This window comes from Equus asinus, chromosome 10 (genome assembly GCF_041296235.1).
Source record: "Equus asinus isolate D_3611 breed Donkey chromosome 10, EquAss-T2T_v2, whole genome shotgun sequence".
NCBI lineage: Eukaryota > Metazoa > Chordata > Mammalia > Perissodactyla > Equidae > Equus > Equus asinus.
In genome coordinates, this window is record NC_091799.1 from 19,759,325 (window position 1) to 19,786,678 (window position 27,354).

Below are 27,354 nucleotides of genomic sequence, written 5' to 3' on the forward strand. Positions count from 1 at the left end.
GTGGATGCTATCCTGTGCATTGTAGGATGTTTAGCAGCATTCCTAGCAGCCTAGACGCTAATAGTACCCACCCCCAGTGTGACAACCAGAAATGTCTCCAGACATTGCCACATGTCCCCTAGGGAGCAAAATTGCCTTCCATTTGAGAACCACTGTGTTACTTTTGGTGGGGTCTAGGGATTCCTGTCTTCAGCAGCTTTACACATGGTTAGGGGGAGAGAGAGATTTATATCTTAGTAGATGAACTGCATTTCTGAATCTAGAATTGGATCAAAAATTCGAAATTGGCACCTCCTTAAACATGATATTCATATATAATAACTATATTTAAGGTAGTAATAAAGTGCTTTTAAAACAACTTTGGGGGCTGGCCCAATGGCGTAGTGGTTAAGTTCACGTGCTGTGCTTCAGTGGCCCAGGGTTCACCGGTTCAAATCCTGGGTGGGGAGCTACAGACAGCTCATCAAGCCATACTGTGGTGGTGTCCCACATACAAAAAAATTAGAGGAAGATTGGCACAAATCTTAGCTCAGGGACAATCTTCTGCACCGAACAACAACAACTTTGGACCCTGGGGTTTGGAGAAGGGTTCATAGAGGGTGAGAGATTTGAGTTGGACTTAGATTGGCACAGATCTTAGCTCAGGGACAATCTTCTGCACCGAACAGCAACAACTTTGGACCCTGGGGTTTGGAGAAGGGTTCATAGAGGGTGAGAGATTTGAGTTGGACTTAGAAGAATAAGGAGGAGAAAGGCACATCTCAGACAAAGGCAGTATCATTACCAAGGGCTGGACTGTGTTCTGAAGAGTCCTGGGAGTTGCATGCTGGGGAGAAGAGGCTGGTGAGTGAAACTTGGCTATAGAGAGTCTTAAATGTTGTAAGTGAAGGTGAAGGGGTTTAGGCTGTTTTTCTGCACTATGTATTTTCATTTCTATTGCTGCATAAAAAATTTCCACAAACTTAGTGACTTAAAATAACACAAATTTAATATCTCTCAGTGGGTCAGGAGTCATGGCTTCAGCTGGATTTTCTGCTGAGGGTCTCAAAGGGATGAAATTAAGATGTCAGATAGCTCCAGCCTCGTCTGGAGGCTAGACTAGGGAAAGATCTCTTTCCAAGCTCCCTCTGGTTGTTGGCAGAATTTAACAATATGACTGAGGTCCTCATTTTCTTGCTACCTGTTGGCTGGGACTGCTCTCAACTCCTGGAGGCTTCTCTTAGGTCCTTGCCATGTGTAGCTCCATAGCATGGCTGTTTGCTTCTTCAGGGCCAGCAGGATCATCTCTCTGGCTTGGACTCTCTCTCTTCAGTTGCCTAGGATGGCATCTTACATAATGGAAAGTAATCGAGGGAGTGTCTCTCCCGCCACCTTTGTTATACTCTGTTGTCTAGAACCAAGTCAGGTTCCACCCCCACTCAAGGGGAGGACATACCACAAAGGTGTGGATACCAAGAGACAAGAATTTCTAGAGCCATTTTAGAATTCGACTTCCATATATGCTTTTAGCTCCATGAAGGCAGTGGCGAAGTCTTTCTAAATTTTTTGCTCAGCACTGTATCCCTGGGGCCTGGTACATAGTAGGTGCTTTTTAAATATTTGTTGAATGAAATCAGTGAATGAGTATTTGGTAGGCAGTTGAGTGCTCCTATGCTGGTAATTTCACGTTGAGAAGCAGTCTAGTTTCTTTGGCATTATTCATTTCTTCACTCTAGGTAAAACTAAGTAAAACCTAAAATTATTTGTTTATTATCACAGGTGTCAATCAAATCTATTATGTCAGAGACAACACCCACTGGAAAAATAATTTAGGGCTACGTTGCACCAAACTAGCAGATTTCTTCTAACAGCCAGAAATGTTGGCAGTTTTAGAGTTTTGAGGGTGGTGGGTGATTAGGTTGTCAGAAGTTTCACAGCTATTGCTAGCCTAGTAAACATTATTTCAAAACACTTTGAAAATACTGCTTGTTTTATAACAGCTGTGTAATAATGGAGAGTTTAGTCTAACTTGTGCTTAGAACTTTATGTATAGTTTGGTGTTATTAATAATTACAGTTCTTCAAACTTGTCATAAGAAACCTCTACTGAGCAAAATTTAGATCTTGAGTTGTCCATTGATAAAGTGCCGTTTTGTCTTCACAAAATCAGATATTTCTGACACCAAAGAAATGTGTTTTTCCACTAGACCTTGCTGTTCACACTGGGGTTATGAGAACCCAGTATGTGCCAGGGGTACCAGAAGTCACAAAGTGAGCATGGCACATCTTCCTGGAGTATCCATTTTAATGAGATATTCAAAGGTAAAACATTGTTTTCTATTTAAAACAATTACAGGTGCAATATATTATAGGACAGGATACGAAATACGAATGAATTCTAAAAATAAATTTCTTATAGCATATTACTTTAGGTGGCTTGCCCTGCTTTCTCTCATACCTTGGTTTATGGTCACCGCCCTCTGCCCTTCAGCAGCGTCAGTGGACAAAGTTTGAGAGGCACTGTACTCTACTAGGCTCCCCTGAACTGCATCTTGTCAGATGGTAAGATTCAGAGACATTTCAGGTGGAGGTTAGTGGTACAAGGAAAGAAAAATTAAGGATCAGCGTCCCTTTGTCCAAAGGAGCCATTTGATAGAAGAGGAGACCTGGTCTCCTGGTAGACTGGTGGGTGGGGGTGGGGGCGGGTCTGGCTGGTCTTAGGTGTCCTCAGTCACTCATCAGGGGGCCTCAGCAGGATAGCTGGAATGACAGACAGCTGAGCCTCTCCATGTGGTCTCTTGTCCCAGCTTATTCTCATGATTCAAATGTGTTCCCAAAAAGGCAACAGCAGAAGCTGCACGGTCTCTTGAGGCTGTGGTTCAGAAGTTCCATGTTACTTCCACTGCGATGTTGTTGTTGGTCAAAGCAAAATCACCTTGTGAGCCCAGGCTCAACGGGTGGGGAAGTAGACTCCGCCTCTTGATGGGAGGAGCTGCAAAGACTGACCTTTTAAAACTCCACAGTGTGACCTTGGGCAAGTTACTTAACTCCTTTAGGCCTTAATTTATTTTAGTCTATAAAATGAGGATATTAATACCTGACTCTTGGGGTGGTGATAGAATGAAATACATTGTTGCATCAAAAGTACAGCTGATAGTAAGAGCTCAGTAAATGTCACCTATTACTGTCCTCTGTGGGTTTCTGCCTGATGAAAGCCTAGCCATCCTTAAATGCGCCTTTCTTCCTCCCTGAAGCCTGTGTAACTTTCTTGTCTTTTGAAAAACATATTGTCCTAGTGTCTCATTTGGTGGCCAGTATGTCTTGCCTTCTGTTACTGTTGTGTGTGTACCCTGCATAGCTCATCTGCTGAAGTTTGTAAGCCTCTGGAGGGTACAGGCTGGTGTTCATGCCATTTTTTGTAGGATTTCCAGTGCTTAGGTCTCAATGACGTTCAGTGAATGAATCCCGTCTTATTCAAAAGATACAAGCATTTCTTTTCTGTTGAAATGTAGTCTAGTAAGTAATTTTCGTGAAAGTATAGAAATAAAAATATGAAAAGAAAAATTAGACTCTCTGGTTATAGGGTCTCACTATATACTAGTTAATGAAATTAGGCATATTCACATGGAGAAGATCTTAATTCCTTGAGGGGGAAAAAAGTTCAATTTTTGTCGGTCTGAAAAATAAATGAAGATTTAATTTAGAGTTAAATTGGAAAGAGTTAGAAAAGAGATTTAAAAGAAAGTGTGTTTTATTTTAATGGTCATTTCACTTATTTTCAAATTGCAGGAGATATGAATTCTGAACTTTAACCAGATCAGAGAATGTTGCAATCTTAGTTAAAAAAACAAGGTCTGTTGGTTTTTATTAAATGGAAGACTTTGTATATAATAAAAAGGCTTTTGTTTGTGTAACTTGTGATTGTTCCTTGTGCAAAATAAATGTGAGTAACACTGCGCGAATCCTGTATAGGAATCAGGTTTAACTTGCCTAATGCTAATAGCGTGAAGTCGGGGTACAGTGTGGAAAGATAAAAAAATATCGCATCTGCTGTTACATGTTGTTAACTCCCTCAGCAGACGTTAAATCATTTCAAGTACACTAATAGTGTGGGAGGTAAATTAACTAACCATTAACAATCTTATAAATACACAATTAACACGCCAACATTTATATGACACATTGATGGGGCAGCAGTAATTTTTGATTGGGAGTTTGCAGACCTTTGAGGAGCCTCAGGCTGTTGCTTATCCAGACAAGTTTTCACAGATTGCAGGTGAGCGGGTTGAAGTCTGTCTGGCAGAGGGAAGTAAGTGTATAGAGTGTTTTGAAAGTGCAGGAAGGGGAATTTCTTTTTAACCTTTGGCTGGATTTGAGCATTTTAAGTCATGTTGCTGCCTATCTGAGGTCCTTAGGGAGTGGAGAAGTATAGAAAGGGCTCATTGCTTATGGTGGGGTTATTTAAAGAAACACAGAACATTTCAGGTATAGACGTAGCTAAAGTTACATGGATCCCTGGGGATTCTTAGATACTTTGACGTAACTGGGAATTTGAAGTAAACCCTTCCTCTGCGGTTTCAGGTCAACAAGTAGACCATCTCTGAAGTTCCTTGCACATGTAAAATTTGGGACTTGTTTTTGAACAACCATTACATGTGCTGCTTATTTCTTGCTATTGTACAAATCACTGTTGCACTAGTGGAGGGGAAGCTAAGGGTCTAGTTGGCTGCATAATACATTTACAGCCTTACATTTTTGCAAAGACCCATGGGAAGAACTTCTCTCAGCTGACTCTTGATCCAGTATTTTCCTATGACTCCGGAACCCAAAGTGCTCAACAACAGGATTTTTTTAAATCATGTTTATTATGACTGTTGTAATTCTTTGTTTTCTTTATTTTGAGAGGCTGTATAGTGGTTAAGATCCCAAGCTCTTGGATTTGATTCTCTCTTTTGTTACTTATTAGTTATTTGGCTTTGGGCAGGTTTCTTAACCTGTGCCTCAGTTTTTTTCATCTGTAAAATGGGGATAAAAACAGTAACTATCTTATAGGGTCATTTTGAGAATTATATGCATTAATCCACGTAAAAAGGAAAGAACAAGTCCAACTTTTGTAGTAAGTTAAGCTTAGCTATTATAATTGCTTTTTGCTTCTAGCATTCTGTAGTCTACCTGGAGCGAATGTACAAAGTCTTACTGGCTTATGGATTCATCCTCAATTACTTCCCCTTTGCTGCTTTTCTCATCTGCTTTTTTACTATGTTGTACCTTATGTTTTTCTATAAGCCATTGCAAATAAAGTTTGGAGGGTGTGTGTGTATAAAGTTATTATTAAAAATATACTTGCATTATGACTTGATACCTTTAAAATCTGCTCCCCTGTTTAGGGCATGTTCCAAGTTACCACAGGTGGGTTACGTGACCATTAGTGAACACAGGTTAATGAACTTTAATGAACACAAATGAACGTTACAAACACAGTATATAAAGTGATAATAGCATCCACATTGCACCTGGAACCATACTTAGCCCATAGGAGGAACTTAAATATTTGTTGAATGAATGAATGAAATGTAAAAGGAGACCCACCCAGTACGTTAAAAATGGCCGTGTCATTTTGGGACATCTCTTACTATCCTCCCACTCTGCATTGATGTTGCTATTGCTTCCAGTTTTAGTAAAACAAATCTTTATGCTTTGAGGAACCTGGAGTTTAAAAAGTGGGACATCATAGAGGAAGAGACTTCCTGGAGCCTGACATGATTATTTATCTGATAGCCTAAAGGTATATGAAAAGGACCTGCCGTCTTGGAGAGTCAAGAATTGGTGACATCCAGGCAAGTCTTTCAAGGCTCTAAGAAACAGTGTAGTAGAAGTGTAGAGCAGCATTTCTAAACCGTTCTGAACTCTGTTATATATTGATGTGTTTTAGTATTCCTAGAGGAAAAAATGTTCAGGGATCAAATAAGTTTGGAATTTGGGATATATTGCATTACTAGATTTCCCACTCTTGGACCTTCACAATATGTAAAAGCTTTCAGAAGTGCTGTAATTAAACAGCAAGAAGAAAACCTGTTTAATTTTCTTTAATCTGGGGCCAGCCCGGTGGCGCAGCAGTTAAGTTTGCATGTTCCTCTTTGGCGGCCTGGATTTCGCCAGTTCGGATCCTGGGTGTGAAAATGGCACCGCTTCTCAAGCCATGCTGAGGCAGGCGTCCCACATATAAAGTAGAGGAAGATGGGCATGGGTGTTAGCCAGGGCCAGACTTCCTCAGCGAAAAGAGGAGGATTGGCAGCAGATGTTAGCTCAGGGCTAATCTTCCTCAAAAAAAGAAGATAAATAAATAAAATAAATAAATTTTGTTTAATCTGGCATTTCCTAGAAATTTTTTTAAAAATTTAAATTTTACGGATTCTGGTAAAATATATATAACAGAAGATTTACCATTTTAACCATTTTTAATTCTGCAGTTCAGTGGCAGCTTATAAGTGTATTCACATTGTTGTGCAACTGTTGCCACCATCCATCTCCAGAACTTTCCCGTCTTCCCAAACTGAAACATACCCGTTAAACACCTACTCCCCATTTCCCCGTCCCCCCAGCCCCTTGCAACTGCCGTTCTACTTTCTGTCTCTGAATTTGACTACTCTGGGTACCTCATATAAGTGGAATTATACAGTATTTTTCCTTTTGTGACTAGCTTATTTCATTTAGCATTGGGTCCTCAGAGTTCATTCATGGTGTGGCATGTATCAGAATTTCCTTCCTTTAAGGCTGAACAGCATTCCATTGTATGTATATACCACATTTTGTTTATTCATTCTCTACCATGTATTTTTAATGACTGTGTAGTATTCCATTCTATACATGTGTCATGGCATATGCACTGTAGATGGATGTTTAGGTTACTTTCAGATTTTCAGTATTACAAACAGTCCTGAGATAAAAATTTTTTAATTGTTATCACCTAAGAGCAAATCCTAGAAGTGGGGTTGCCCAAAGGGTATTCATGTTTTACACTTTGGTAAATTACTCTATTACCAAATTACTCTAAAAAGTCCCAGTTTTCATCCCCTCCTGTAGTGCATGAGAGTGCCCATTTTTCTGAACCCTTGCAATATTAGGTTTTAAAATCTTTGATCTTTGTATGACTGATCAGAGAAAATAACTTCTTTTCATCAGTGTTTAGAATATCTGTCTTAGAAATCTATCTTCAAATGCTCATTTACTGCTCTTAGGGTGATTTAAAACATATTCTTTTGGTTCTGGAAAGTAGTGTTGGAATAAGTTGATAGCGTCCCAAGGTGACAGTTTTGAAGGGCACATTGAAGAGAAGCTCTTATATCTGTATTAATAAAAAAAGGGCAATCCTTTCTTTATAATCACACTTATACATGACATGCTCATATATGACTAATCTCTACAACAAAATTGTATAGTCCATGCAAGTCAGACCGCAGCATTTATTGAATTCCTGCCATGTTTAAGATCCCTTGTTGCCAGAAGGGATGTGGCGTTATGGCCGCTGTCCTTGTGGAACTTGCAGTCTACGTTCTCAAGTACATGTCATAGGAGGTGGAAGCTACGTTTCCCAGGGCAGTCCTATGGGAGTTCCCTATCAGAACTGGTATTGAAAAAATATTTGTTGAGTGAATCATCCAGATTCCTCACTGTATGAAGTCATAGTGTACTAATAGGGAAGATATCTGCTCATGTTGGGGTGTTTTGGGGCCTCTGCTGTAAAGATAAAGTTAGGGAGCTGTGTGTGCCTTTAGAAGTGTTTGTGCATAACTCTCTTCTTCATAAGAGATGATGGAGCAGATCCGTTTTCCTGAAAAAGATTCTGTTGAGGGTACTTCAGTATACTTTTGTTGCTTTGCCCTTTGACTTTTTGGCACCAAAACACCCATTGGATGTGTGGCTTGTCACTGAAACCCTTGCTTATGAAGTTGAAAGCACCTGCCCCTCTGCTGGCGCCCAGTTGCCTTACTTTTGCGTGGAAGAGGCATGCTGTGATTGCTCCGAGGCTGTCTGCAGCCCTGGCGGTCTGTGATGCTGTGATTCTGTTACAAAACAGATATGCTCATTTGTAAGGAATTCTATGAGTGTATAATCTCTTTGTGGTTATATAAGAAGTTCTGATTTTTATGAGTGTATTTTAAATGCTCCTCTTTAATTCTGTAATTTTTTCCTGATTAAAACACTTTAAATGCTGAGCTGATATTGTTTCAGAGACTAAATGTCTTTGAAATTTGACACTTAGAAGAATCCCATGGTATTAGGAGATATACTAGGTCTGTAATAGGGTATAAACTTTTTGATTTAGGTATCCCTTACTCACTTTTGCATTTCCCATTAGCCTCAGTGTAAAATAAATACTCAGTGAACATATTTAAAGGAAAAAAATGAAGATTAGGGCTGGCCCCGTGGCCTAGTGGTTAAGTTCGTGCGCTCCGCTGCAGGCGGCCCAGTGTTTCGTTGGTTCGAATCCTGGGCGTGGACATGGCACTGCTCATCGAACCACGCTGAGGTAGCGTCCCACATGCCACAACTAGAAGGACCCACAATGAAGAATATACAACTATGTACTGGGGGGCTTTGGGGAGAAAAAGGAAAAATAAAATCTTTAAAAAAAAAAATGAAGATTAATGTAATTCACTTTTTTAGAGATGCTCCTCAGTTGAACTTCCTCTTGATTTCAATGTCTCTATTTTGAGATTCACCAAGTGATCTCCATAGAATGATATGTTACCAGACAAAAATTTTTAAAACCTTAGTTAACCATAATGGTTTATTAACTAGATTTCCCCCTCTGTTCCTTTTCTAGGAGAAACAAATGACAAGAAAATCTGGCATTATAAGTCTTTCTAAAAATACATGTCTTCTAGGACTGTTCCTAGGAACATATTCAGTCCAGCTTTCATGTTCCTTGCACTTCATAATGATTTTAGAGGAGCAGGAAGGTGACCCAGATGACCTGCAGAGTTCTCTGTCACAAAGGAAGCACACTGTTATTTACCTGCTGTGAGCTTGCTAAAGAAGGATGGATTGTTGATATATTTTAGGGTTACTTTAAAGAAGAATTGTAAGCTGAAGTTGGTAATATTTTTACCATCATCATCATTATTAATAGCAGCTAATATTTAATTATGTGCATGGTATTCTTTTGAGCACTTTACCTGCATTATCTCCTATATATCCTCTCATCCCTGAACCCCCATTTTATAAATGAAGAGACAAAATAGGTTTAAAGAGGTAAGGGTTATTCTGACCAAGACCACATAGCTAGCAAGTGGTAGGGCCAGGATTTGAACCCAGCTCCGCCTGTAGGGCCTTAGGTTCCTAACCATGCTTCTGTAATATTGTCTTTGTTGAGTATTCCCATTTAACTGAGGGCATACCATCTTGTTCCCAGAATAAACATCATTACGGTTTTAACAGGGTTCAGGAAGCAGTTCGTATAATTAGGTTTCTAAAATAAGAAATTAATCTGGTAGCAGACAACTTTGATTAATAAGTTTTATTCTAAAAGCACAATGCTATCTTAGAAGAAAGGAAAATATATTTATTGAACAAAATTACTTTGCTGTTACATTTTTGTAAAATTCCTAGTAACTCAGAAAGCATCACCTGTGCCCTTTAAGACACTTGACAACCGTATGACAGGAGAGAGGGAAGTAAACTGAAGAAACATAGTTTCATACTTTAGCACATCATTTGTGGAAAATACAACTTGTTCCCCCATCACCTTGTAAAGTAATGAGAAGACCGCATGGGACGAAGGGAGAAAGAAAGAAAAATTTATTGTTTTAACAGTAGTTATGTGCTTTGAGCGGCCTAAGAAGTTACTGTTATTTGTTTTGCAAGAGAGCAAGCCATCCTCTCTGATACCATGGAGATCTCATTGACTAGAGCTGTAGCCCCTAGTGCTTATAAGGATTTCCTTTCAGCTTAGACTTAATCTTTTTAAGCTCCTAGGTACAGGGATGAATGTTGATTTTCAGGGTAGCATTCTACCACATTGAAGTTGTTTGAAAAATGATCCAGTCATTTTCTGCCTTATTCTTAAATATTGCTGTGTACATCATGTTTCTAGGTAGGTGAGCCCGTGAAACAATATGAAGAGGAGAAAATAGCCTTTTAAGGAAATTGGCCCACAGAAAGGATGGCCTTCTTGGACAATCCAACTATCATTCTAGCTCATATTCGACAGTCACATGTGACCAGTGATGACACAGGAATGTGTGAGATGGTTCTCATTGATCATGATGTTGACCTAGAGAAGATTCATCCTCCTTCAATGCCTGGAGACAGTGGGTCAGAAATTCAGGGAAGCAATGGTGAGACTCAGGGCTATGTATATGCCCAGTCAGTCGATATTACCTCAAGTTGGGACTTTGGTATTAGAAGACGCTCAAATACAGGTAAACATTGCCTTTTAGTCATGTCTTCTGAGTTTTAAATCAGTAAACAATCTTACAGACTAATGCATAATGTTGGAATAGGTTTAATGGGGAAAGTTTCCATATATTAACAGGAATATGAATGTATTACACTGAGTCTAAGCAGCGTCTCCATCACTGTGACTGTGAATAGAACCTCTGGAACGATGCTATTAGAAGGAAATAGAAGACGAATCAGTGAAAAAGTTGGCTATGAGAGGCATGTTGGATGTTCTGTTTCTAGAAAGTCATGTAGAAAGGGAAGTGGACTTGTTTGCAGTGTCTTCACGGAGCAACGTTAGTCCCAGTAGGTAGACTACCTGAAGGCAGATTTCAGGTTGACATCATAAAGAACCTTTAATACAGAGAGCTGACCAGCCAAAGAGTACTGCTGCCTGAGACAGTTCTTGCCACTGGAGGAAGTGGGGGTGGGGGTGGGAATTGGAGGGAGACAGCTGAATATTAGGGCTGCTTTTAATAGGAATTCCTACAGTGGGTGTGAGATGAGAAAAGGTGCCCCCGTTTATGATATGTTACCTTTATTTTCTTAAGTTGATCTCTACCCTTTGATCTTTGTGGCTTGAAAATGCTCAAGTTTTGGGGGGGTGTGTGTATATATATATATTTCTAGTCATTAGCTTTTAAAAGCTTATCGTTGCCCATTTTCCAGCTTATATTTTTTGGAAGCCTTTCAAGGGAAATGTGATGAACCAAGGCTTTTACTCAGATAAATTATTTAGAATATATATTGTAGTTCTAATATGACAAAGTACTCTAGGAGATAATTTTTTTTTTACATAATCAGAAAATATAATCTCCTAATCAGTAGCAGTAACCTGCTAATTACCAGGAAAAGTAGTGCTTGAGATGTAGTACAACACTGAAAACACATGTTTATTTTCATAGTCCAAACATAAAATATACGTAAAGGAGTACTGCAGGGAGAGAGGGTACAATTTACAGGGAAAGTCATGGTAAGGTTTTGGTTCAGAATTCAGCATTCTGTGACATCTACAGAGAATAATTTGCTCTCATGATGAAAATAATTAATAGCATTTCCCAGTATCTAAAAGAACTTTTATCAAAATAGGATTTGAGTGAAGGTTTGAATATAATTTAGAACCATTGATTCTCAGTTCCCTAGTTGAAACTGACTTCCTTGCAAGTTATTGAGATGATATCTTATATGACAGGTTGAATGGATTTCAGTAGGAGAATGCTGCTAAATTGAGAGCTTTATGATTATATTACTTTGGCTGTACCCTTCACATTTATTAATTGCAATTGAATGTATTTTTCTTCAGTGGAATTTGGTTAGATATAGTGACATTGTCAGAATGCTTTTGCCAGCATAGTTTAAATTTCTGGTGAGATAAGCTTCAGTATTTCCTACCACATTGCTGAGGCAGGAGTGTATGATTTCCTGCCTTGAAAGTGGTTGAAAGAGAAATTTATTTTGTTTATTTTTTATTATCATTGTGCTAGAATAGGGAGTTGAAGATTAGCAGAGAAAACTAATTTCAGGAGATGGCATCATTTGTGATTTTCTTTTCCATTGTGGTCTCCGTGGCAGCTACTGTTAATGTATCTGGACAGTATGTCTTTCAAAGATCAGCTCACTGATTTTGAAGGTTGATCAGCCAGTAGTAATATAATCACAAATGCGTAATTTTAGGTGATGCTTTTGTTATTATTGTTGGGCTGTCTTAAGATAGCACTTAGATGCTAATAATTAATAAAGATTGTGGGGTGTCCTAGTGACCAAGGAATTTGCTTTTTAATCCTTTCAGCATATCTTAAAATTTTGTATAAGAAAAATAGTTCTTTTTAAGATTTGACTAATGTTACAAAGATACAAATCATTTATTTTACTACCTATAAACTGTTTCAGCCCACTGAAGAAAAGCTATGCTAATTTATATAGCTTTGACATTTTATAATTTTCATGATTTTTAGATAAAGGATTTTATATTTAAAACTTTAATAGTCTAGTCTGAGTTCATTTATCTTTAATTTTTGAAACGGGTAGAGTAATTCATAACAGTAATTTTATTCCTGTAATGTAATATTCACTTCAGTTCATTTGTGCATTAAAATTCCTTTAAGACCGTTATTAATGATTTATATAATGAAATGTCATATTAATCACAGAAGTTTTCACATTTTATTATTCTCTTCCATGTTAATACTATCTTTATGATCTCTATTAATGTTTTATATCCTCTAATTTCAATTATAAATCAAGAATATTTTCATGTTTTTGTTGGTATTTGCTTTTCAGGGGTGCCACCTTTAAAATTTTATGACTTTTTCTCTACATATGCAATATAAAACATCTTTATTCATATAAAGGTAGTTAATTATGTCTTTGTTTATAGTAAACTTTCATTGACAAACTTATAGTTATAATATTTCTTTTCAAGCTCAAAGATTAGAACGACTCCGAAAAGAGAGACAAAACCAGATCAAATGCAAAAATATTCAGTGGAAAGAAAGAAATTCTAAGCAATCAGGTAAATGAAAATAATTTTAATTGTTAATTTGAGATTTACGTATTTAGTTTATATTGTTGTATAAGAGCTTTTATTTTTAATTCATCTTTTTAATTCTCTGGGTCTCTACCTCTTGTGTTTTGAGCTTTGAATTCTTTACTTGAGCGCCTTGGCCTTCTGAAGCTGTGTGTTCTTTAGGTCTTGTCTTTTTGGCCACTCTTCATTCTGGGTCACAGGAATTGATGTGTACAAGGCACATTTTGTACAGACTGTTGTCCCAGTATCTCGTTCTTAGAGCCAAGGAGTACCTATGATTTGGATAGGCCTCTGGGTTATAGTTCCTCCTGGCAGTTCCAACCTGGCCTTTCCCTTGCCTCATTAGTGATAACAGTCTTTTTTGTATATATGCTAATTCTTTTCCTTTAGCTTAAAAACCATTATGTTGCTGGTGTTATTAGCATTTGTAGTATGTGTTCATATGGTATATATATTAAAAAGCCGGCCATATTATATATTTTCAAAGCTTCAATCTCAGCAAGAAGAGAAGACTTTAAAAAATTTTTCAAGGGCCAGCCCCGGTGTCCTAGTGGTTAAGCTCATCACGCTGCACTTCAGTGGCCTGGTTCAGTTCCCTGGTGCAGACCTACACCATTTGTCAGTGGTCATGCTGTATGGCAGCTCACATACAAAAAGAGGAAGATTAGCAACAGATGTTAGCTCAGGGGGAATCTTCCTTAGCAAAAAAAAAAAAGAAAGAAAAACTTCAAAATAAAATGCTATTAAAATATTTTCTAATGTTTATGTCATGTTTCCCAGACCTTCTCTTTTTTTCTCCTTTCCAAGAAATGTCTGCAGTCTGTCTTCAGTATCTTCTCAGCACCTCCCAGTCCCACTGGGATACCATGTGATAGATGTTCAATCAATTGTTGTTGACTGGCTCCATTGCTACGTAATATTTATACAACTAACAATATTAATCATTATTCTGTTAACAGCAGCACCTACCTAGTGCTGTTTTAAACACTTATACATTACCTCCAATGATCTTATAGGATGTAGGTGTCATTGCTGTCATTAATAGGTGAGACAGAAGCTCAGAGAGATTTAAATTGCTAAAGTTACAAGGCTAGGAAGTGGTAGTGCACTGAGCCATGTTTTGTATCTAGCACTGTCTGCATCTAAAGGCCAATCTCTTTCTGCTAAACCGCACTACATAGAGGGGTTATTGCTTTCTCCTACTCTGATTGTAAACCCAAGTGTGCTCAATGGGTATGATTTTCTTAATGATTTCTAAATGATGACTGTGTAGAACCAGAAATCTCAGTCACTTCTTTCTCTTATATCTCATGTCTCTGAGTTCCTATAGTTCTTCTTGGATATCTTTTTAGTTTTGCTCTTGATACTTAAAAAAATCTCCCTAGACTGGTCTTTTCTGTTGATCCTGTTAACACTACTCTAGGTTGTATTTAGCATAAACTGGAAAACCTTTATATCATTTATCTTATCCACTTTCTTCAAATTTTTTATGTATCTTAGTGCCTTTCTTATTACTCTCAATGAATACAGAGCCAGTTTATCTAAGCCCCTCCCTCCAGCTACCTTTTGTTTTCCCTTCTTCACTTCCGTATCTTAAAAAAATTATAAATAAGTAAAATATAGGATGATAGAGCTCCTCAAATGTAACTGCATTAACCCCTTTTACAATGTGAGAAATAAGTTCTTCAACTTAAATTTTGCTACATCTAGTAATCTAATAGATACATCTAATAAATTTTGATTCCTCTCCCACTCACTCTCTGAAGTGCAATCCACTTTAACTTCCATTCAGTGCTTCACAGAATGTGCTGGAGAAATAAACAGTCCCCTTTTTGCTTTCATTTGTAACCACACTGTCCATTATATGTATATACTTCTCTCTCCTTTGGTTTCTTTCCCTCTTATTTCTCTCTCTTACTGATTTCAATAACTGACTCTGTGATCTTATTTCTGGAAAAGCTCCTTAAAGTGCCTTCCATGCTTTGAAATGTTGACCTTGATCCTGGCCAGACCAGGAGCCTGCCTGGTGGTCACTACTGATGCTTAGAGTGAAGCTCATCAATGCACGAAGGAATGTCTTTGAATTCTTTGTTAAGCTAGGTCCAACATTACCCTAACTTGGCACTCTGGGCATCCTGAAACATGTTAGAAGAGTGGAGTCAGCTGTTCACTAAACATCTACCTGGCAAACCAAGCAGCCTTCTGTTTTCACACATCTCTCAAGTACATGCTCTCTTTCAGCAAGAAATGCCACGGCCAAATCCTTTTGATCTTGATTGGGAATTTTGGTTAGGTAATTATTCATTCTCACATTCTTTTTCTGCCATTTACTTTTTGTTAAAATCCTTTTTTTTCCCCACTGAGGAAGATTTACCCTGAGCTAACATCTGCTGCCTTCTTCCCCTTTTGTTTTTGTTTTTTGTATGTGAGCCGCTGTCACAGCATGGCCATTGACAGACAAGTGTGTAGGTCTAGACTTGGGAACTGAACCCAGACCGCCAAAGCTGAGCACGCAGAACTTAACCACTAGGCCACTGGGGCTGGCACTTTCATTTGTTTTTTTCATCTCAGTTTTATTTCATTCCTCACTAGAAGAATCATTGTTAATGAATGTAATGACAACCCCTGGAATATTCTTCTTCCACGATTATTCTATCTAAATCCAGTCCATCCTTTAAGACATAGCATAAGACTTTTGGTGGTGAACACAATGCAATCTATGCAGAAGTCAAATATAATGATGTATGCCTGAAATTTATATAGTAGTGTAAACCACTGTTACCTCAATAAATAAATATATAAGACACAACATAAATGCATCCTTTTCATAGAGGAGTTGGAAGGGATCTTAGAAGCTATCTGGTCCCTACCCTGAAGTTCTTTCTGAACATACTGATGCATATGCCATGAGACCACGTGATAAATGAAATACCTTAGAGTAAGATCCTTTTAGTATTTCTGTAACTAAAACTGCATGGATAAATGTGAAGATGGTGTCATTGAAAGACAGCTTTGTCAGGAATAACGTCAAGGTCCTAGTATTTTTAATTTTATTATTTTAAAATGGTATGGTATATTGTTTACAAAATTAGTTGTTACTGCTATTCATTGAGTCATTTAACAAGTGTTTCTTCCTTAACTTCTTTGTGTCTAGTGATTCTGTGCTGGGTACTTGGGAGAATATGTGATTCCTGTCCTCGAGAAGTTTGAAGTCTAATTGGAAGACAAGGCTGTTTACACATGAAGTTACATAATAATGCAAAACAATAATGTAGTTTATATCAATTCTTTATGATTTTTCCTGAAGTTTTCTTTATGTAACTTCTATTATTGATTTCTTAACACAACGCTTCCCAGATAGAGTGGCTGTATAAAAATCAGAAATGCATCCAAAAGTGCATGTTATAATGGCATTCCATATAAATTTCTAGGCCCTACCTGTGGAATTCCTGATTAATTAGATAGAGTTTGGGGTCCACAAAACTGTATTTTTCAGAAACCTCCCTGGGTGATTCTGATGAGCAACTAGCTCTGAGGACCACCGGTATATAATACGCCGACCACTAAGTTGGCTTCATCTTCATGCAAGTGGAACAAATTAGCTGTTAATATTTCTTTCTGTATTATAAGTGAGAAAACTGGAGCCCAGAGGCTAAGTAACTTTCCCATGTTACTTACTTACAAATAGTAAGTGGCAAAGCAAGAATTCTTTTCCTGGCCAGTCTGACCCCAAAGACTGTAGTCTTTTCATTCTGCTCCATTCTTTCCCATACTGCAGACAGAAAGGAGCTGCTCCTGGAGCTTGGGGTATTGAGGAGTCTTTGGAGTTCCTTCGTTCCTTTCCTTCTCTGTGTGTCAGCTACAACCAGGGTTCAGGAAAGTTACCAAAGGCTCTATATTAAAAAAGAAAATTCATTATAGAAAATCTGAAAAATAAAAATGAAAATAAGCGAACAATAATCTCACATTCAGAGGAAATGCTATTGTTAACATTTTGATGTAGTTTAGATTCTGTTTATATATGGATATATATTTTAAATATTCTAATCATGTCCTGTGATCTTTTGTGTATTTTTTGTATGCATAGTAGTAGATGAATGCAACATTTTGTCTTGTCTTCATATTGTTCCTGCACTTTTGCGTTTCTTATTAAGGTTATTTCTATATGTTTTGTATTTCATGTTACCTCATAAATAGCATCGTCTTCCCCATAACTTTCTTATGCTCTTGTAAAGAAATCTGTTGTTTTTATATATCCATTTTGTATCTAGCCACTCACCGAACCCTTATTAGCTCTAATAAGCATTCTCGTCTTCCTGAATGCTGTAGGATGTGCTGTCTCATAAATCTGATGAGAATTAAATGTCTAGGCTATTGTTTTTTCAGTTTTGTGCTTGTTGCGGACTGCCAGCTGTTTATATTGGTTAGGACTTTTCAGTTGCAAAGAGCAAGTGAAGTTGAAGAGCAGCTTAAAGTTGAGCAGTCCACATACAGCTGCGCCTTATCAATGGCTTGGAACCAGGAGGAAGGGCCCTCATGACCTTTCCTGTCTTTGCTTCTTTGTGCTCATCTCCTCTTTCCTTCTTCCCCATTGTGCTCCCTAGCCCCACAACTAGTTTTTCTACTTCTCTGGTCCAGAGTTATTCATTCAACAAGTAATTATTAAGCTCCTACAACATGCAAGGACAGGTAGGCACTATTGTAGGCCTAGGGGAAGGCCTAGGAGTAAACAAGATGCGGACCTTGCCCTCACTGAGCTTGTGGGGGAGATAGTTAACAAACAGAGTATGTCCAAATGGGACAAGTGGCACAGAGAAAAATATAGCCAGCTAGGGGGATGATGAATGCTAGATAGGGGATTTTGCTATTTTAGATAGAGTGATCAGGGAAGGCCTCATTAGGAAGGTGATAGTTGAGCAGAGATCTGAAGGAGATGAAGGAGGTGAGCGTTCTAAGACAAGGGAACACCGAGTGCAAAGGTTCTGTGGTGGAAGTGTGCCTGATGTATTCAAGAAATGGCAAGGAAGGATGCCTGTTGGTTAGAGTAGAGTAAGTAAGGGGAAGAGTGGGATCAGAGAAGTAAGTAGTGGAGACCTGATCATGGAGGGTCCCGTAAGGAATTTAATTTTTACTCTGGGTGAGGTGATTTGATCAGAGTAATGATGTGATATGTGAGTTACTTTTTTTTTCTGCCTTAAATTTCCTTTAAAACAACTTTTTATTATAGAAAATTTCAACATATACAAAAATAGAGAGAATGGTATAATGAACCCCCACACATCCCTCACCCAGCTTCAGCCCTTATCAGCATGTCGCCAGTCCTGTGTCATTTATACATTCACCTCCCCTCCCCTCCCGGATTATATTTAAGCAAATCCTAACTGTCGTATAATTTTGTACCTAAATACTTTTGTGTTTTTTAACACAAAAGAAAACTGCAGTACCACTGTTCTCCAAAATATTAGCTGGAATTCTTTAATATTATCAAACGTTTCCCTCACTGTCTCAAATTTTTCTTTATTCTTTTGTTTTCCTCCCATTTCGTTTGGTCAAGTCTAGATCTAAGGTCCACACATTGCTTTTGGTTAACATGTCTCACTTCCTTTTTAATCTGTAGGTTCTCTTTTCTTTTTTTTTTAAGATTTTATTTTTTTCCTTTTTCTCCCCAAAGCCCCCCAGTACATAGTTGTACATTTTAGCTGTGGGTCCTTCTAGTTGTGGCACGTGGGACGCCTCCTCAGCGTGGTTTGATGAGCAGTGCCATGTCCGCGCCCAGGATCCGAACCAACGAAACACTGGGCCGCCTGCAGCGGAGCACGTGAACTTAACCACTCAGCCATGGGGCCAGCCCCTCTTTTCTTTTCTTGTAATTTATTTGTTGAAGAAACTGGGTCATTTGTCCAGTAGAATTTCCTGCATTCTGGATTTTGCTAATTATATCCCCATAGTCTAATTTAAAATGTTCCTCTGTCCTCTTTATTTCCTATAGACTGTTAGTTAGATCTAGAAACTTGCTCAGATTGAAGTTTGATTTTTGGTAAGAGTACTTTGTACATGCTCATCTGTGTACTTCCTGTTGCCTCACACTAGGAAACATGGAATATCTTGTCTTTTTTGTGATGATAAGATTGATGGTGGAATCAGGTGTTATCCATCCATTGTTAAGTTACTGCCATCAGCTTTTCGTCTAATGGTTTTTGTGGCCATTGGTGGGCTTTTCCTAGATGCGTTATTTCATTAGGAGTTGCAAAATAGTGATTTCTAATTCAGTCTTTCTTCATTTATTAGTTTGTTTTATATAAAGAAGAACTTTTCGTAATCTATTATTTGGTTATTGTCAGATATAGTCCCTACAAGAAAGGTAGGATAAATGCTTGATTCTTTCCCTTTGTTAATAGTTTTCAGAATAAAGAGTTTGTTCCCTAGCATCCTAAGTAGACGACCAGTGAGGGTTTTTTCCTTTGTATCATCGTGAACTCTTGGATTTTTACAGCATATTTTATATTTTTCAGTTCATTGCAGTTGTTATTCTTTTTTTGACGTTATAATTGTCCTTTGTGTAGTGAGTCCCTTCACATTGGCTGCTAAGTTTTTCGGATACAATTCCAATAATCTTTTATAGCCTCCTTATTTTTTTGGATGACAAGATGTTCCAGGCTCATCTTACACATTTGCTTCCCCAAATTTGGAATCAGCCACTCCCCAGGGAGTCTTGGTGGTTTTCAGCATTTAGGTAAATGGCGTTACGAGACCACAGCCTGACTTCTAGGGGTGGTCACTGGCTTGGTTTTTTCTCCCTTGTAGGCCTTTTCAGGGGATAGAGCTCAGAAAAAAATAAAATTTTTAAGAGGAAACACATTGTGAGTTAATGCTGATAATTCCAATTCAAATTGAAGATTACACAGTGTTTACTTAACTTTTTTGATTTTATGTTTATGTATCTCTTCTTTCATGCTGAAAATCTTGGTTCCAGAATAGAAATACCAGGGTTATTACTAACAATATGATTGGTAAAAGCAGAGGGTTTTTTTTTTTGTCTTTTTGGTATGTTCCATTAGGGAATGTACAGTCAGATTGCTGTATGATAAAGTTAATTAATTCTTCTCTTTGTAGTTAAACCGCCAACTCAATATTATACTTGGGTTCATTTATTGTATTTTGCTTTTTTTTTAAGAGATTGCACTTTTAGTTTTCTTTAATAATTATATAGAACACTTACATGGTTCCAAAGTTGAATACATAAAACAAGGTAAAATCAGAGAAGTCTAACTTCAGTTCTTGTCTCCTCTTCTTGTAGATAGTCATTTTTAAAAAGATTTTGGTTTTTCTGTCCACCTAATACTATATATAAGCATATTTATATTCATATCTTCCTCTTTTTAGATTAAAGATAGCATACTTCACGCTATTTTCTGCAACACTTTTTTCACTGAGCACCACATCCTGAGAATTACTCAGGAGCAATATGTAGAGACTTTGTTCCATTTTGCAGCTCCATAGTGCTCCCTGATGTGGATGTCCCTCAGATGAGCCAATCAGTCCCCTCTTGAGGGATATTTGATTGTTTTTAGGCTTTTGCTGTTGCAGATGGCACAGCAGAGAATAGCCTTATGCGTATGTGGTTTGTTTTTTGCTAGCGTATCTAAGATTAGAAGCCCGAAAGTGATGTTGTTGGGTCAAAGGGTAAATTTGTGATTTTCCTTAATATTGCCAAAGTTGCCCTCCATAGGGGTTTTGCTATTTTGCATTCCCTCAAGTAGTGTGTAGAGTGTCTATTTCCTCATAGCCTCAAACTTTCAGATTTTTGCCAATCTGATAGATGTGGAATGATATCTTAGTGTTGTTTTAATTTGCATATCTCTTATTATAGATGTGGTTGAGCATCTTTCCATTTGTTTAAGAGCTGTCTGAATTTCTTTTTTTTTTTCAGATTTTTTTATTTTTTCCTTTTTCTCCCCAAAGCCCCCCAGTACATAGTTGTACATTCTTAGTTGTGGGTCCTTCTAGTTGTGGCATGTGGGACGCCGCCTCAGCGTGGTTTGATGAGCAATGCCATGTCCGCACCCAGGATTCGAACCAACGAAACACTGGGCCGCCTACAGCAGAGCGCGCGAACTTAACCACTCGGCCACGGGGCCAGCCCCCTGTCTGAATTTCTTTTTATGTGGACGTTTCTTATCTCTTGTCCATTTTTCTATAGAGTTGTTGGTCATGTCTTCTCTACTTTTAGAATCTTTATGTCTTAGGAATGTTAACCTTTATTCTTTCCTAGTTTATACTTTTTCTTTTTACATCACTAATTTTTTCCCGTACGAAAGTTTTTTATTTTAATGTGGTCAAATTTATCAATTTTCTTCTTATTCTGAAGTTTATAACATATTTTAAAAGACTCATATTGGCTGCTGTGTTGAGAAGAGACGGTGGTTGGGGTGTGGGTGGAGGAGGCAAAGGCAGAAATAAGAATACTAATTTGAAGGTGGTGGTAATAATCCAGCTTTGGTGGCTGTAGAGATGGTTCTGGATATCTTTTGAAGGATCTGATGCTGGGTGGGATATAGGGTATGAGAGAAAGATAAGAGTGAGAAGGACTCCAAAGTTTTTGGCCTGCAGGATTGAGTTGCCAGTAACTGGGAAGGAGAAGATTGTGGGAGAGACAGGTTTGGGGGAAGATCAAGAGTTTGGTTATGGACAAGTAAAGTTTGAGATACCTATTGGGCATCCAAGTGGAGGTGTCATATAGAAAATTGAATATGTGAGTCTATGATTGTAGGGAGTGTTTAGATCTAGGAATATTCATTTGGAAATTATTAGCATGTGGAAGATATTTATTTAATAAGTTTCCCCTTTTTACTCACTTATTTTTTATTGAGATATGTTTTACATACAGTGAAATGTACTGATGTTAAATGTACAGTTCAATGACTTTTGACAAACATATATACCTCTGTAACTAACATCCCAGTCAAGTATAGGGCATTTCTATACCCTGGAAAGTTCTCTTGTGCCCCTTTCTAGTCAGTCTACTCCCCAGAGGTAATCATTGTTCTGATTTATATCACTGCCACTTTGTTTTGCCTCTTGTAGAATGGTATTTAAAAACCTAATGCTTGGGGGCCGACCCCGTGGCTGAGTGGTTAAGTTCGTGTGCTCTGCTTCGGCCGTCCAGGGTCTCGCCAGTTCAAATCCTGGGCACGGACATGGCACTGCTCATCAAGCCATGCTGAGGCGGCGTCCCACATGCCACAACTAGAAGGACCCACAACTAAAAATACACAACTATCTACCGGGGGGGCTTTGGGAGAAAAAGGAAAAATAAAAAAATCTTTAAAAACCTAAGGCTGGGTGGGATCACCCAGGGTTTGGGATGTAGATAGAGCAAAGAAAAGGCTCAAGCACTATGCTTTGAGGAATGCCAGAAATTCAGGAGAAAATGAGGAGGAATGGGCCAGGAGACTGAGTAGGAATGGCCTGAAAGACAGGATGAGAACTAGATCGAAGATAGAGTGGAGAAACCAAGTGAAAAAAGTGTTTCAAAATGGAAGATGTGGGGCTGGCCCCGTGGCCGAGTGGTTAAGTTCGCGCGCTCCGCTGCAGGCGGCCCAGTGTTTCGTTGGTTCGAATCCTGGGTGCGGACATGGCACTGCTCGTCAAACCACGCTGAGGCAGCGTCCCACATGCCACAACTAGAAGGACCCACAACAAAGAATGTACAACTATGTACTGGGGCGCTTGGGGAGAAAAAGGAAAAATGAAATCCAAAAAAAAAACCAGAATGTGCTAAAAAACAAAAAAAGGAAGATGTGATGAACCGTGTCAAATGCTACCAAGAGGTCTTGTAGATGAGGACTGACCAATAGATTTGGCAACAAGGGGATCATTAGTGGCCCTGATGAAAGTTACTTTGGTGGAGTGGTGGGGCCTGAGTGCCTGATTGGAGTAGGTTTGAATGAATGAGAGGAGAGGAATTGGACAGCAAGAATATAGACAAACGTTTGAGGAGCAGAAAAATAGGAAGTAATTGGAAAGGAGTATGGGATCAAGGGAGTATTTTAAAAAAAAATTTTGTGAGCAGGATTTCATATCTTTGTGTGCTGATGTGACTAATCCAGTAAGAGGGAAAAACTGAAAATGGAAGAGAGATGGGAGAGAATTGCTTGAGTAATGCCCCTGAGTCAGCAAGAGGGGATGAGAGCTAGTGCACAAAGGAGGGGCTGATCTGATAGGGGCATAGATGGTTCATCCAAATGATATTAGAGAAGGCAGGTGGAGATGCAGGTGAGAGCATGCAGAACTTCTTCTGTGGTTGTTTCTATTTCTCTGTGATGAAGGAAGCAAGGGAGGAAGAGGGAAAATATCAGAGGTTGAGGTGAGAGGTCTAAGTGTGAATTAGTCTGAGAATAGAAGAGTTAATATAATACATCACCACCTCACACCTAACCCTACTGATACCAGTTGTGTGACTTCGCGAAGTTACTTAGTTTCCTCCACCTCCGTTTCTGCGTGGAGCTACTAGTAACCTGTCTCTTAGGATGGTTGTGAGGACAGGTATGAAAACGCCCAGCACTGTTGCCGGCCCATGGGAGGTTCTTAATGGGGGCTCATTCCTTTCCAAAGTAGAGCAATAAAATCAGTAAGAGATTACAGGTAGAATAATGTTTCCAATATTTAAAATACCACTTGAATAGTAATCTAAACCTTTTTCAAATGTGTGTTTAATCTCTGTTGCTTACATGTGCTTATATATTCAGAACCTGGAATTGGATAGTCAAGTGCCACATTTTAAAAAAGAATTAGATCCTTTTCTCCTGGTTTGCCACTTAAATCTATAGGGACTCCTTTGATAAATTTGCCCGCTGGTTTGTTGAAAAGTTCTGAGTGGCTCTTTCAGAGTTCTGTTTGATCTCTCTCAGTTCAATTTGGCTATGCTCAAGAGTGGAATGGGATTGAACCTATTCATTGCAGATTTTAAGATCTAAGATTGATTTAAAATTTTAAATATGGAAAATTTCTAATATTCACAAAAATAAAAAGTATAATGAACTCTCGTGTCCTTTTCATTTAGCTACCAACTTAAATGGTATTGAGATTAATTTAAAAAATTAAATGATCTTTTAGACGATATGGAACTGACTTGTCTCGGTTCACTAATGAATAAGAGCTGAAGATTTTGATTTAATAATAATTTAATCTGAGTTCCTGCAATCATTATTTTATTCGTTGATTCATGCAGCAGAGTTTATTGAAGGTCTGCTTTGTTCATTAGTGCCTAAGGGCTAAGAGCCTCGGCTGGGTGCAAATCTTAGCTCTGCCACTTGTTCGCTGTGTGGCCTGGGGCTAATCAGAATATTCTAGCTTCAGTTTGCACATTGACAAAATTGAGATGCTGCTGGTATCTATCTTATAGACATGTTATGGGGACTCAATGAGCTACGGTGCTTGCTCAATAAATGTTTGCTACTATTATTGTAAGTACTCTTTCTCCTTTTCCTCCTCCTCATGTTTATCATCCAGATTTTGTGCCAGGTGTCATTAGGAAGTGTGAGAGGATTAAGATGTGAACCTTGACCTTGAAGAACTAGAATTTCAAAATCACATAGTATTGGAGCCAGGAGAGATCTTCAAGATTATCTAGTTTGACAAGCCCAGAGGAGTTTAGTGAATTGTCCAGTGTCACATTTCTCTTAGTGGCAAAGCCAGGCCAAAGCTTAGGTCTCTGCTGTGAATACTTTTCTTACAGAATGCTCTGTTGGTTTGTCTGACTCTGCCCCCTTCCTGAAACCCAAGTCCGAGATTGACAATCCTGACCTGCATGTTTTTTCAAGTGTCTGCCTTTTCAATGCACAAACACTGAAGTACGTGCAGGGCTGTCTGCCCACCTCAGACCTGCGTGTGTTTCTGGACACTCCCTCCTTAAGGTTCCAAGAAAGACTTCTTGGGGAGGGTAGACAGGCTGTCTCTCTGTGTTGTAATCAAAAAGATGTTTTTTATCTTTCTCTTGTATCACAGCCCAGGAGTTAAAGTCATTGTTTGAAAAAAAGTCCCTCAAAGAGAAACCTTCAAGTTCTGGAAAGCAGTCCATATTATCTGTGCGCCTGGAGCAGTGCCCTCTGCAGCTGAATAATCCCTTTAATGAGTATTCCAAATTTGATGGCAAGGTAAGTGAAAATGAAACTGAAATAAAATCTCAGTTGAGTGGAATTGGTGATGGTGTTATTATTATTATTAGATTTAAGGTTTTGGAAGTGATCCAGAGTAATTATAGAATGTCATTCATATTTTCTAAGACTGAGGATATAAAAAGGTCTGAGTTTGGGCTTAAAGTTATTTCCACAGTAGTATGTTTGGGAGGATTAAAACAAAAATAGACCTAAGATATGCGTGTGTGTATTTTTCTCCTTTTTTATCTCCTAAATGCACTTGTGGGTTTGGGTTAGGTGAGTTATGATTAATCAAGGTCTAATTGTGTTGGGAAAGCCTTGAAAGTGGTTCTGGGAGGCAGTTTGCATTGTCTTGTCTGATTCTTTGTTATAACTGCAGAAATTGTTGAGGTTAGAGCTTCATTTCAGAATTCTAGGCCATTGCTTTCCGTGGCAGTATTTCATTATAGGGAATGTTGTTTGACACTTGCTGTGCAGGGTGACTTTATTTTTTCCTGTTCTCACAATTTGCAGTTGTAAAATTAAAGTGTGTTTATTTTCCTTTTAGAAAAATGGCCACTGTTTTAGGTGGAGTTTACTTCCCTGTGCAGAAGCGTCTCCCCCTCATGCCCTGCCATCCTGGATCTGAGCGGAACTGCGCTTGCCTCTTTCAGGAGACAGTGCAGTTGATTTTTATATTTATGGCCATTATGTTTGCTGTCTGGCAGTGGGTTGGGGGTGCTGAGTAATAGCTTGTTGCCTGGAGGGCTTGTATACAATTTGTCTTATTTCAACACCATTGCAATTAATAAACACACAGCTCTTTGCTTATGTTTGCATTTTTCATATTCAGGTTCTGGTTATGTGCTGGTTCTGTCAGCTGTCATCTTTGAGCAAGGAGATGTTTTCTCTTTAAAGCGCTTTTACCTCATACAGTTCAGCATGTCTCCATAGGTTTAAGTAAGCATTTATGGCCATCGGCCATGTTGATGTTGGTGGGGAATGAGAGCAAGAACTAGAAACAAAATGCGTAAATATCATAAAAATACTAACATGCTTAGGAGTTTCATCCAAAGAACATATGAAAGCACTGTCACTGAATTAGAGGGCATATTGATGTAAGTCTTCTCTTTAGCTTTCCGCCTGCCACCTTCTCCTGTTTCTTCTTGTGGAGTATAGCAAAGAGAAGGAAGGGTCCCCCTAGAGGACAGGAACATCAGCCTCTGGAAAATGGCGAGTCGGACTGTAGAGGATTTTTTCTTAAATACTACAATTGATTCATTTAGATATGTGAAGTTATTGGGATTAGGTTACGTGCCTGGAATTTCTTTGCTTCCATTGCCTGATACTGTCTCATGCTTTGAGGATGTAATTGCTGGAATAATTAATACATGATAATGCTTTGATGCCAACAAAATAGCACAGATTTTTAAAAATACTATATTATAGAATTCTCGTTATGCCATTAGCTTCTATTATAAATTACTTAGGTTTGGATTTGTCAGAAGGTTGGGAGCTCTGTTTGCTATATATCTAACTTCTGAAGTGCCAGGGTGAAATTAAAAAAAATGTAAAGCTATTTCCACAGTCACAAAGGAATTATTTTTGCTAGATGTGTTTATGCTTAAGACTTTTGATGCTTTTGTCGTATCAAGTCATTTGTAATCAGGAAAGGATCTGAGCATGGGGCAGTTACCATTACACGTTGATTAAGAAAGATTTATATATCGATAAGTCTATCTTGTGATGCGGTGCTATTTTATTATTATTCCTACATAGTACGATTGCTAAAACACAATTAAACCCTTGTTCTCATCTATTATTTAATATTGATGCATTTGGCAGATATGTAATGAAAGTGGCTAATATTTGAAGGATATTGTACTGTACATATTAAATTAGTCTTTCTTTATCTTTGTGAAATGCATCAATATGATATTCAATGACATCTCAATGATTAATAGAGAATTATACTTGAGTCAAGCCTTTTTGTAACCTAGAAATTAAAATGACTATTCAAATAACACCTCAAAATGATCAAATTAGCATTTTGTGATTGCATAATAATGGGATTGTAGTAGTTATAACAGCACTATGGCTGCCTCTAGAGTTAAGATCATGTCAACCCCCTGATAATAAAGGCTTTTCTGTGAGAGTCGACTTTAATAATTTCCAGATTGATTCTTCTCATAAATCATTTGACGTTCAGCACTAAATTTTTGTTACTGTTGTAACTTAAAATTATTTTATTTTTATTCAGCTCATATTT

General features: G+C 38.2%; 1 protein-coding gene across 13 annotated transcripts in view; it reads left to right on the plus strand.

The window, feature by feature from the left end:
* Window positions 1-27,354, plus strand: part of MAPKAP1 (MAPK associated protein 1) — a 231,373-nt gene that overhangs the window by 18,081 nt on the left and 185,938 nt on the right. For 10 of the 13 annotated variants that reach the window (XR_011506228.1, XR_011506229.1, XM_014840673.3 and 7 more), the window contains exons 2-4: window positions 10,075-10,402; window positions 12,844-12,933; window positions 24,955-25,103. The exons of 1 other annotated variant lie outside the window; for it this stretch is intronic. Coding sequence is in view for 7 of the 12 variants with exons in the window: in XM_014840673.3 (XP_014696159.1) it covers window positions 10,144-10,402; window positions 12,844-12,933; window positions 24,955-25,103 (498 nt within the window). In the remaining 5 variants the exon portion in view is untranslated. The remainder of the gene's footprint in view (window positions 1-10,074; window positions 10,403-12,843; window positions 12,934-24,954; window positions 25,104-27,354) is intronic. 2 more of the 13 variants (XM_070518748.1, XM_014840672.3) reach the window with 2 other exon arrangements.